The 12,275-nt window shown below is 37.0% G+C and overlaps 1 protein-coding gene across 2 annotated transcripts in view; it reads right to left on the bottom strand.

Annotated features, from left to right (window-relative positions):
- PTPN4 (protein tyrosine phosphatase non-receptor type 4) overlaps nt 1–12,275 on the bottom strand; it is a 222,437-nt gene that overhangs the window by 102,566 nt on the left and 107,596 nt on the right. For both annotated transcript variants that reach the window (XM_023724688.1, XM_004389685.1), the window contains one exon: nt 6,603–6,691. In XM_023724688.1, the coding sequence (XP_023580456.1) occupies nt 6,603–6,691 (89 nt within the window). The remainder of the gene's footprint in view (nt 1–6,602; nt 6,692–12,275) is intronic.

Raw genomic sequence — 12,275 nt, 5'->3', positions numbered from 1 at the left:
GTTTTTATTGTCTACTGGAATGGCAATTATATAATCAATTTTGACTGCTTTAGTGGTTACCTCTGACGTGTTCTTCGTGTTTATTTTTCCCCCTCTTCATTTTTAACCATTTTATTGAAAGTACTGATTGACATTCAATAAAATGCACATATTTAAACTGTACAAATTGATACATTTTAACATATGTATATACTTGTCAAAACATCATCACAATCCAGACAGTGAACATATCCATCTTCCCCAAAAGATTCTTCCTGCCCCTTTGTAATGTTCCTCTCAGATCCTTTCCCGTCTTCCAACTCTCCCTACCCAGGTCACCACTGATTTGCTGTCAGTATAGATCAGTTTGCATTTTCTAGAGTTTATATAAATGGAACCGTACAGTAGGTACTCTTCTTCATTTCTTGTCACTCAGTTTAATTTAGATTCAAGCTTCTATCTTATGAAACTATCATCTCTAAAACGTCCACTTTTATTCTAAACTCTTCATTTATGTGAAAATTTAGTAACTCCACTAGTTAATATTTGGTCTGAGTATCTTAAATGTTAATATGAAATAAAAATAATTGCAATGTACATTATACCAATTGGAGCTGTGTGATGGTTAAGATTGTGTGTCAACTTGGCTGGGCCATGATTCTCAGTGTTTTGGCAGTTGTATAATGTTGTGATCACTTCCCTGTTGAAGTTTCATATGTGATGACCCCCATGATGGAATCTGCTGAGTGGTACCGGCGGGGGCAGTGCCTGTGGCAGCTCACCGCCCCCTAAGCCTTCATCTCTCCACCCTCCGCCACCTACTTCTTTCCTACTCGCCTTTTCAGGGCTTTTGGCTTGTTCTGGATCCTGCAGCCACCTCGTTTGTCTGACCTCCGGCTCTTGGGACCTGGGCTAGCAGCCTACCTGCCCATCCTGGGTCCGCCAGCCTGTGCAGCTATGTGAATCAGTAGAAGCCTTATGGTCTTGCCTGCCCATCTTGGGATTCATTGATCTTCACAGCCTGTGAGCAAGAGTCTTGCTCTCTGACCTGCCGATCTTGGGTTCGTCAGTCCCTGCAGCTACATGAATCAGGAGGAGCCTTGCAGTCTTGCCTGCTGATCTTGGGATTCATCAACTTTCACAGCCTGTGAGCAAGAGCCCTGCTCTACGACCTGCCTATCTTGGGTTCGCTAGCCCCTGTGGCTACGTGAACCAGGAGAAGCCCTATCCTGATCCACGGACTTGGGATGTTCTAGCCTCTACAATCGCATGAGCTGTTTCCTTGATACAAATCTCTCTCTATATATATGTATACTTATATGCTTTACTGGTTTTGCTTCTCTAGAGAGCCCAGCCTAAGACAAGCTGTAACCATGATTAATTCTCATGAAGTAATTTGTATGGTTTCCTAAAGTTATTCATGTAGATGTCTATAATACTTTGTTAAAATATAATTCTAGAGACAATGCAAATTCTGGGAACACTAATTTAAATAAACATGGCAAGGCTGAAATGGTCTTATTCTCATATGGTATCGCTAATAAGTATGTTGCTTTTGGAAAAGACAGATCTACACTTTAAGAACCAAAAGTAAACCACATATTTGGAGATTATTAAAAAAAAATCTATTGATCTGCCTTGAAAATAAATTAATATTGTAGCATGTACTTCCAGAAGTAATTAGGATCAGAAAAAACCCTTATAATATTCTATGATGATGCTGAATAGAAGTTTTATTAACTTTATACCACATCTATTTATTTCAATTCTTGAAAATAAAATTTAACAATGAACAGAGTATAATATTTTCCAATCAGTACCTTAAATGCTCACTTTTTTTTTTAACCTTAACAGGTATGATTGTTGTTGTCAGTTGCTGTTGACTAACTCATGGCAACCTTATGTACAACAGAAGGAAATGTTGCCTGGTACTACGCCATCTTCATGCTTGTTGATATGTTTGAGACCTGCTTCTCAACATGCTGTTTCCATGAATGTTGACTGTTGAATGATATTATTGACAACTCAATTTTTTCTCCATTTATCATGAAGTTCTTCATGGAACCAGTTGTGAGGACTCTTGTTTTCTCTATGTTCAGTGTGATCCGTACGAAGGCTGTAGTCTTCTACGTCTATCAGTAAGCGCTTCAAGTCCTCTTCACTTTCAGCCAGCAGGACTGTGTCATCTGCATATTGCAGGCTGTTAACGAGTCCTCTTCTAACCCCGATGCTGCATCTTCTCCACGTAGTCCAGTTTCTCAGATGATTTGTTCAGCATACAGACTGAATAAGTAAGGTAGAAGGATACAAGCCTGCTGCACATCTTTCCAATTTTGAACCACACAGTATCCCCTTGCTCTGTTTGAACGACTGCCTCTTGATCCATTTACAGGTTCTGCCTGAGCACGTTTAAGTGTTCTGGAATTCCCATTCTTTGCAATGTTATCGATAATTTGTTATGATCCACACAGTTGAATGCCTTTGAATAGCTGATAAAAAACAGGTAAACATCTTTCTGATATTTTCTGCTTTTGGCTAAGATCCATCTGACATCAGGAATGATTTATCCCTCATTCCACTTCATCTTCTGAATATGGCTTGAATTTCTGGCAGTTCCCTGTCAAAGTATAGCTGTGGTTGTTTTAAAATTATCTTCAGCAGAATTTTGCTAGCATGTGAATATTAATGATACTGTTCTATAATTTCCACATTCTGTTGGATCACCTTTCTTTGGAATGGGCACAAATATGGATCTCTTTAAGTTGACTGACCAGTTAGCTCTCTTCCAAATTTCTTGACATAGATGAGTAAGAGCTTCCAGCATTACATCTGTTTGTAGAAGCATCTTAACGGGTATCCTGTCAATTCCTGAAGCCTTGAACTTCTTCCTTCAGTACCAATGGTTCTTGGTCGTATGCTACCTTCTGAAATGGCTGAATGTCGAACAATTCTTCTTGGTGCAGTGACTCTGTATATTCCTTCTATCTTCTTTTGATGCTTCTTGGGTCATTTGATTTTTTGCTCATAGAATCCTTTAGTAACGCAACTCAAGGCTTGAATTTTCTCTTCAGTTCCTTCAGCTTGAGAAATACTGACCATGTTCTTCCCTTTTGGTATTCTAACTCCAGGTCTTTGCACATTTCATCATAATACTTTACCTTGTTTTCTTGAGCGACCCTTTGAAATCTCCTGTTCAGCTCTTTCACTTCATCATTTCTTCTGTTTGCTTTAGCTTCTCTGTATTTAAGAGCAAGTTTCAAAGTCTCTTCTGACGTACATTTCAGTCTTTTCCTCCTTTCCTGTCCTTTTAATGATCTTTCATTTTCTTCATGTATGATGTCCTCCCACATTTCTTTTGGTTTTCGGTCATTAGTGTTTGATGTGTCAAATCTATTCTTGAGATGGTCTCTAAATTCAGGCAGGGTGTATTTAAGGTTGTACTTTGGCCCTTGTGGACTTGTTTTGATTTTCTTCAGCTTCAATTTGAATTTACACGGGAGCAAGTGATGGTCTGTTCCATGGCTGTCCCCTGGCTTTGTCTTGACTGATGATATTGAGCTTCTCCATCATCCCTTTCCACAAATGTAGCTGATTTGATTCTGGTGTAGTCAACCAACAAGGTCCACGAGAATAGTCATCGATTATGTTGTTGAAAAAAAGTATTTCCATCTTGCAGAATTGTATCATGTGATCTCCAGCACTGTTTCCATCACCAAGGTCATATTTTCCAACTACTGATTCTTCTTTGTTTCCAACTTCTGCATTTCAATCACCAGTAATTATTAATATATCTTGATTGCATGCTTGATCAATTCCAGACTGCAGCAGTTCATATATATCTTCATTTTTTTCATCTTTAGCCTTCGTGGTTGGTGCATAAATTTGAAGAATAGTCATATTAACTGGTCTTCCTTGTAGGCGTATGGATATTAATCTATCACTGACAGTGTACGATAAGGACTTGGAAATGTAAGTTCTCTCAACATTAAACCAGCCCAAGTATATTTACCTATAAAAATAAAAATATTCTTAGCATATAGAATATGTAAGATGCTTCACAATCTGAATCTAACTTAGGCAACATCTTCCTAAAGTCTTGTTCTCTTGCTCCTTTCCTCTGCCAAAACAACTGAAGAAAAAAACATAACAAATATCTCATCATTTCCTAAACTTGCTATGTCCCTTCTTACCATTGAACCAAACCAAACCTGCTTTGATTCCAAATCTAGTTCTTACCACTAGGCCTCTGCAAATGCTTGGTTCCTCTAACCTGAATGCCCTGACTGACCCTCTACACACATTCCCTGCTTCCATACTTCCCTTTCATGGAGGAAATGTTCATTCCTCCTTTAAAAACTGTAACAATATCACAAAGCCTGTGAAATGTTCTTTTTAGAAAGATTTCATCCTTCGTGTTTCCACAGCAATTCTGCCAATAACTATTCTCCGTATATCATCTTCTAATAATAAAAAGGAATATGGATATAATACAGAATTTTGAAAATACAGAAAAATTTAGATTATCATTGTATTGTTTTAACCTAAATCATCTGTAAAAAAGAGTTTATTTCTGATTTCGACATTAATATAAAATATAAAATTAATAAAAAGTAAAATTAAATATTTAAAAAATTGCCCTTATTAAAATCAGGAATATCTTAAAATCAAAGATGTGTATTCACCATAATGAGAATCCAATGATAACTATCTTCTCTGAAGCACTTAATTTTAATTCACATTCAATAAAATTCATCACTTGAGTGAATAATAACTTTTGAAAAATGTATTCAGTTTGTAATCACCTCCATAATTATACCATTTCCATCACCCCATAAAGTTCCCTTGGTGCCCTTTGCAGTCAATCACCTCCCCCATTTTCAGTCCCTAATAACCACTGATCCATCTTCTGTCTCTATTTTCTAGACTATCACATAAATAAAAACAAAGGGTATGTAGTCTTCCGTCCAGTTTCATACACTAATCATAATGCTCCTGAGGGTAGGGTCATCCGTATATTTTAGTGTTATTAATACTTCATTCTTTTTTTCTTACTGAGCAGTATTCCATTGTATGGATACACTATAATGTGTTTATCCTTTCCTCAGCTGATGGACTAAAAATTTCCATTTTGGGCTATTATGAATAAAGGTCTGAACATTTGTGTATAAACCTTTATGTGAACTTATTTTTGTTATTTCTCTTGGGTAAATATCTAGGAATAGAATTGCTGGATCATATGGTAAATGGTTTCACTTTAAAGAAACTACCAAACTGATTTCCAAAGTTGGTATCTGCATAATACCAACAAAGCACTAGATTTCTAGATGTCCCACATCCTCATCATTACTTGGTATTGTCAGTCTTTATAATCTGAGCCATTCTAGTGGGTGCAGAGCTCACTGTGGTTTTCATTTGCATTTTGTTGATAACTGAGCATCTTTTCATGTACTGATTTGCCATTTGTATATTTTCTTTGGTGGAAGTGTCCATTCAAATATTTTGTATATTCTTTTTATCAGGCCAACTTCTTATATACTTATATAACTCAGCTATAAACGTTCTTTATATATTCTAAATACAAATCCTTCATCAAATACATATTTTGCAAAAGACTGTAAATTATCTTTTCATTTTCTTAAGGATTCCTTTTGATGAACAAAATTCTTTAATTTTGATGAAGTCCAATTCATTAACTTTTTCTTTCATGGTTCATGTTTTTGTGACCTAGGAAATTTATCTTTATTTTTTAACTACATTGTAGCAGTTTCCTAAAATATGTGCTTCTGTCAGCTAGCATATTTCGACCAAAGTGTTATTAAAGTAATTACAAAAACCAATTAAATAAACAAAATCACAAATACTGAAAAATCAAGATAAAATCTTTTAGGAAGTTATGTATCTTTTATATTTGTTTCCTTCCCTAAAGAAAATCACTGTGTTTATTTAAAAAAAAAAAAAACAAAACAACTTGGGTTATTTATTTCAATATATGTTAGATATACACAGAATGTGGTCAAAGTGATTTTTATGATTTCTAAGTCATCCCCTTAAAGGGAAGTGGCAGATGCTCCTTTTCCTTTTTCTACATTCTGAAATGCAGAAGTGGTAATGGTGGTAAGACATCCCGGACAACGAGGACAAGGGTAACATGCTAAGGATGGTAGCGCAATAAGGAAAAAACCATGAGTTCTAAACCCCAGGGAGCCATACCCTGCACTAATTTAAATCACTGTAATACTGGGTCTTTGTTGCAGCAGCCATGCCTACGTTCCAACTAATAAAGTAGCGTTCCATTGAATGCATTTCAATGAAGCACTACACTTAAAGCACTTGGCATGGTGCAAGACATAGAGTAAACACTCTGACGTTAGCTGTTATTACTATAGCACATATTCAGAGATTCTCTGAGAGAAAAATTCATATGCAAAATTTTCTAATAAGCAGATTAAAAAATAGACAATTAAATTATTTTGGTATCTAGTAGGTTCCCACAAAGTGAGGTAAAGCATAAGTTGTATCAGACAAGTAGACTGAAAACATTAAAACAGTTCAATAGCTACTTTATAAAATATAAATTATTACATATAGTGGTAAATTCAAAAGTACTGATGGGAAGTTCTTACCATGGAAAGGTATTCATTTGTACCCTGTTCTTATAAATCAGAATTCCTCCTGACATCACTCCAATCATAATTTCATTGTTACTTTGATCCTTAAAAAAAATAAAAACACGATAAATCTAAAAATAGTGGGCTTTAATTGTTAAAGACATATTTAAAAATAGGATTAGTTTTTTGAACACAACATGACATTTTCAAAGTCAACACATAACTGCGTAATACTTACAAACTGAAATGGTTGTTACCTCATAAAAATTAAGGATGAACTTCAAACCAAACTTTAATATTGCATTATCAAAATTCTCTAACCTAAAACAAAAAATGATTTCAGGATTTCCCATATTTTATGACTGGGACTGACTCTTTGGGATAGGAGCCAGAATCCAGAAATCAAAGGCCTCTTCATCTTGTAGAATGATGAATTAGTATTCATCCTTCCGCCTCTAAAATTAGTACGACTCAATCATTGAGTAAATGTGGTGCTAGGATTACAAAAACGAATAAAACATGGAAGAGTTCAGAGTCTGGTGAAGGACAACCCATAATAAAAATATTTAAAATAGAGTGAGAAGAAGTCCTGTAACTAATATTATACATTAGAATAGAATGAGAAGTCCTGTAACTAATATTATACATTAAAAACATCAAGGGCGTATAGAGTGGGGAAGAATTCTTAGACAGTTTGGAAGACCCTAAACCCACTGCCATCAAACCGATTCTGACTCACAGTGAACATATAAAACAAAGTGGAACTTTCCCATAGGGCTTCCTAGGCTGTAATCTTTATGAGAGCAGACTGCCACATCTTTCTCCCATGGAGTGGCTGGTGGGTTTCAACTGCCAACCTTTCAGTTAGCAACCGAGTGCTTAACCATTGTGCCACCAGGGGTCTTTTGGAAGGCCTTAGAGAAGAAAATTTGAATTGTGCCTTGAAGAATGAATGACAGTTTTCGTGTTAACTGAAATAGGTTACTTGAAATAGGTAACCTACACTATTGAGAAAATGAGCAGAATTAAAATACTTGTCTCAAATGCGACTCAACCTTGAAACAGCTTTGCTTCTTGACTTTAAATATTCTCCAGGCAACCTAACACAGCCTGCTTTCACCCTCTACCATTCATGTGCTCGGAAGACAGAACTAACTGATAAAAATATAAGTGTCTGTCTAGACCAAACCCTGTAAAATGTAACTCTGGTAATTTCTAATCAAATAAAATCTTACTAAGTTAACTCGCTGGGTAGGATAATACACAATAAGTGAGCAAATGCAACAGTGTATATTAATTTGTCTGGTAGCACATTTTTATTTAGCCATAACCAGCACTGCTGTACACTATTATCAGAGCTTTAAAAAATCATTTTTCAAAGGGCATCAATTAGAAATTCGGATTGAGACAGCCGACTAAGCCTAAGCAGGATCCAAATCATACATGGAAGGGCCTCATACTGAGAAGTCTGTACACAAACACTTGACCTCCAAGGCCAGGAGACGGGAAGAGTGAAGAGAGCACTATGCCAAGAGGTCTATTTATAGTTCTTATTCTGCTTTCTATGTTTATGAAGATGGCAGACTAAATGTTCCTACCTCCCCTTCTGCTCCCAATTTCATAAAACATCGAAGATACGTGAAAAGAGAAAGAATCTTAACACTTGAAAACAATCCGTAACACTTGAAAGTAAGTGAACAATAAGCCAGAAATGAAGCAGGTAAGATCAGATCTACAGAGAAGGTGGAGGCGGAAAGGTCCAGAAAACCACGGCCCAAAACTACCCACAAAAACAACCACTCTACTGTTGTGGGAAACCCTCGTGGCGTGGTGGTTAAGAGCTACGGCTGCTAACCAAAGGGTCGGCAGTTCGAATCTGCCAGGTGCTCCTTGGAAACTCTATAGGGCAGTTCTCCTCTGTCCTATAGGGTCAGCATGAGTCAGAATTGACTGGACGGCAATGGATTTGGGTTTTTGTTTGGTTCTACCGTGGTAGAGGCTGGAACAGTAGCGAAGTCAACAGACAGAAGCCCAGAGACAATGGATAAAATAGACGGGGCTCTCAATTACTGTCAGGGCGATCAGGCAGGGGACAATGAACATAAGCAGTCCACCAATGTCTGCAATCCATTCTTTCTGGGTTGAGTTACAGGAAGGAGAAGTGTGTGCATCCAGTCAAACACAGCAAGTGTGGACACTGGGGACAGAGGATCTGAGCACCAGCCTAGTTGGCTAATAATCTCCAGAAGGAGAATCCCAAGCTGAAAAGGGCAAACTAAAAGTACGTCTGAGCCTGTAACCCAGTCCTTCCTTCCTCCGCCATCATCTCAGACGGGCCACCCAAACCAAGTGAACTAGGAATCGTAAATACAATAGGAAGTACACAGCCAAGGATCACCAGGCATGTGAGGAAAACCAACACCATTAGAGAGATGCAAAAATCTCCAAGTCAGTCAATCAAGCTGCTATGCTGGGAGAAAAACACGTTAAAAAACATGTTCCGGGGTATCTAGGAACTCAAGTTTTTCATTAGATACCCATACTTAGGAGGCAGCAAAGGTGCTGCCAGAGGCGGGCAAGACAAAATAAGAGGACAGGTATTGTTTCTTTCAGGACACAAATGCTATTAAATCCTACCGTTCAGAAAAACGCATTTCGACCACCTTATTTTAAAGTATCTTGCTACACTTTTCTTCATATCACTTATTACTATCTAATATTATACTATGCATTTAGTTAACCTGTTTATTTGAAGAAAGTGTGAGGCCTTTATTTTGTTCACAAGTGGGTGCACGCAGCAGTAGAACAGTGACTCATCCTCACTTGCGGAATGAATGCCTCTATCGTCAGCAGAAAAACGTCTTAGCTGTTTAGCTTGGCATTTAAGGCCTTCAGACAGCCATCCCGTTCTCCTCTTATCTCCGCCTTCTAACTAGTAAAAATTTCCACTACAGTCAGGCCAGTTCCATGCTGTGTTTTATGCATTCAAACGTCCATGTTTTGGTAATGCTGCTCTCAGGCTTTCTCTGTGTCGCTCTGCCGGATCGTATCACACCAAAGTCTAGACCAAGTCCATCCTGTGTGTGAAAACTTCACCAGCCCACATACGCAAGTTTCTCTCACGGATATTTACCTGAACTACCCAGTACTGTCAGCTATATGACAATGGCTGGGATCAGGTATTATATATACAACAGTGTCTTTCAAACTATTTGTGGTAAAGGACCAATTTTGTTTGTTTTCTGTAAATTTCCAATCTGTCAGAGATCAATATTTTAACAAAACATACTGATTACATGTTTGATGAGTTGACAATGTCAGACTGCTCTAAGTTTCTAAATGTTTACTCTCAAATTTTTTTTCTTTTGGTTTAAGGGTTTTTTTTTTTAAATTGTACTTTAGATGAAGGTTTACAGAACAAATAGTTTCTCATTAAACAGTACACATATTGTTTTATGACAATGGTTAACAACCCCATGACATGTCAACACTCTCCGTTTTCAACCTTGGGTTCCCTATTACCAGCTTCCCTGTCCCCTCCTGCCTTCTAGTCCTTGTTCTGGGCTGTTGTGCCCCATTAGTCTCGTTTTATTTTATGGGCCTGTCTAATCTTTGGCTGAAGGGTTAACCTCGGGAGTGACTTCACTACTGAGCTAAAAGGGTGTCCAGGGGCTACTCTCAATTTCATCATGGTCCAGTAACAAACAATTCATGGATCAGCACCAGTCTGCAGATCATACCTTGAGCAGCAATGAAGCATTATTATGTTTAAACATTCCTTCACAGAGCCTGGTTCTCAAATAAATATTTCATAACTGACAGACTAAATTTCTGGTGATAATATTAACTTTATACTTAGCAAGTCACACTACTAGAGAATAAATTTCATATAATCTCTGGTTATAAAGAGTTGCGATGAGCTTTAAATACAGTTACTGGTGGAACTAAGATTAATTGATGATTAAAAGGAAGAGATTATAGTACACAATGGTTATATGATTTGAAAACATAAATTTAGAGTAATCATAAAAATGAGGGAGAACAGGGATAGCATTTGCGAAAAAATTAATGGTTTTCACTGAGAATTGATGGTGATAGTATTAAAATTGCTGTTCTAAATATAGTGTGGAATAAAGAAATTCATAACTACAGGATATTCTAACTTGGTAATTCCTTCTACTCTCTGAGAACCAAGATACTGTGTATCCCAATACACACAGACAGATATGAATATAAATACAGCCTAACTCTGTTCATAAAAAGGCCTAGAAACAATAAGCAACCCAGTAGAAATAAGCATCCTTAACTTCCACACGGAGGTTTTGAAATACCATTTCCCATGAAAAGAAAACAGGGCTTCTTAGAGAAATGGCCTGAAACATCTTAAAATGTCTGGAAGCAATCAAAGACTACTAAGGTCAGGACTCAGGAGCCAAATGAAGAGACTCCCAGTAGCCCAGGATGGGACAATTTGAGCTTCAACAAGGAAAAGAATTACAATGTATTAAAATGTATCAAAAATGTTTAATACATGAGTTCATAAGGATAGTTCATAAAAATATATTTGTATATCTTCTAAGGATGACAAGGAACCAATTCATTACCTTGAAAACTGAGTAAATAAAAAAAAAAAAAAAATCAAACACCATTTTTCCTGTCTTTCATATATGAACTATACAACTAGGCAACCAAATTGAAAATGAGGGGAAGTGACTCCTTTTAAAATTATTTCAGCCAATAAATAAAAGCAAAAAAGATAGAACTAGGATTTCTCTATTTTACAGCCTCCAATGAACTAATGGATCTAGGCACCGAGCATCAATGACTGCTAAAAAAAGAAGCAAAAACCAGACATTATGAGCCTTCTGATATAAGAAGACAACAAACAGATCAAACACAAATATGATCGAGCATCTGGATCAAGCTGCTAATTTGCAGGAAATACAGGAGGACCGCAGAACATGTTGCACAGCACCATGACTACGTGATCAACAAAATCCAGACTGGGAGAAATTACAGGTGAAATGGTCCAATTCTTTAACAGGTAAATTCTAAGACAGAGTATGGAAGAAGGGGTTACCTATAGATTAAACAGATTTAAAATTATCTGATACAAAAACAAAAGCAAGATGAAACTACAGTATCTAGGGAGGGACACGTAGGTGGTAAAACCATAAAAAAATATAACACTGGGAGGAGTGTGATTGGGACAGGACACAAGGAGGGCGTACAGAATGGCTGGCAAAGCTCTGTTTCTGACATGGGTGATATTTAGAACAATGTTCACCTTATAATAATTCACTAACATACACGTACTTATATCTGTGTATAATTTTACAATAGCAGACAAAAAGTAGCAGTGTAAAATGGATGAGATTTTGGATGAATATGAATAGATATTCTCTATTTTCTACCTACACCCCAGTTGTTCATTTCACATTCGCGAAAGCTGGACGATGAATAAGGAAGATCAAAGAAGAATTGACGCCTTTGAATTGTGTTGTTGGTGAAGAATACTGAATATACCATGGACTGCCAAAAGAACAACCAAATCTGCCTTGGAAGAAATACAACCAGAATGCTCCTTAGAAGCAAGGATGGTGAGACTTCATCTCACATACTTTGGACATGTTATCAGGAGGGACCAGTCCCTGGAGAAGGACATCATGCTTGGTAAAGTAGAGGGTT

This window comes from Trichechus manatus, unplaced genomic scaffold (assembly GCF_000243295.1).
Source record: "Trichechus manatus latirostris isolate Lorelei unplaced genomic scaffold, TriManLat1.0 scaffold00255, whole genome shotgun sequence".
NCBI classification, from domain to species: Eukaryota; Metazoa; Chordata; class Mammalia; order Sirenia; family Trichechidae; genus Trichechus; species Trichechus manatus.
The sequence above is the reverse complement of the archived record's forward strand: the minus strand, read 5'-3'. Positions and strand labels throughout refer to the sequence as shown.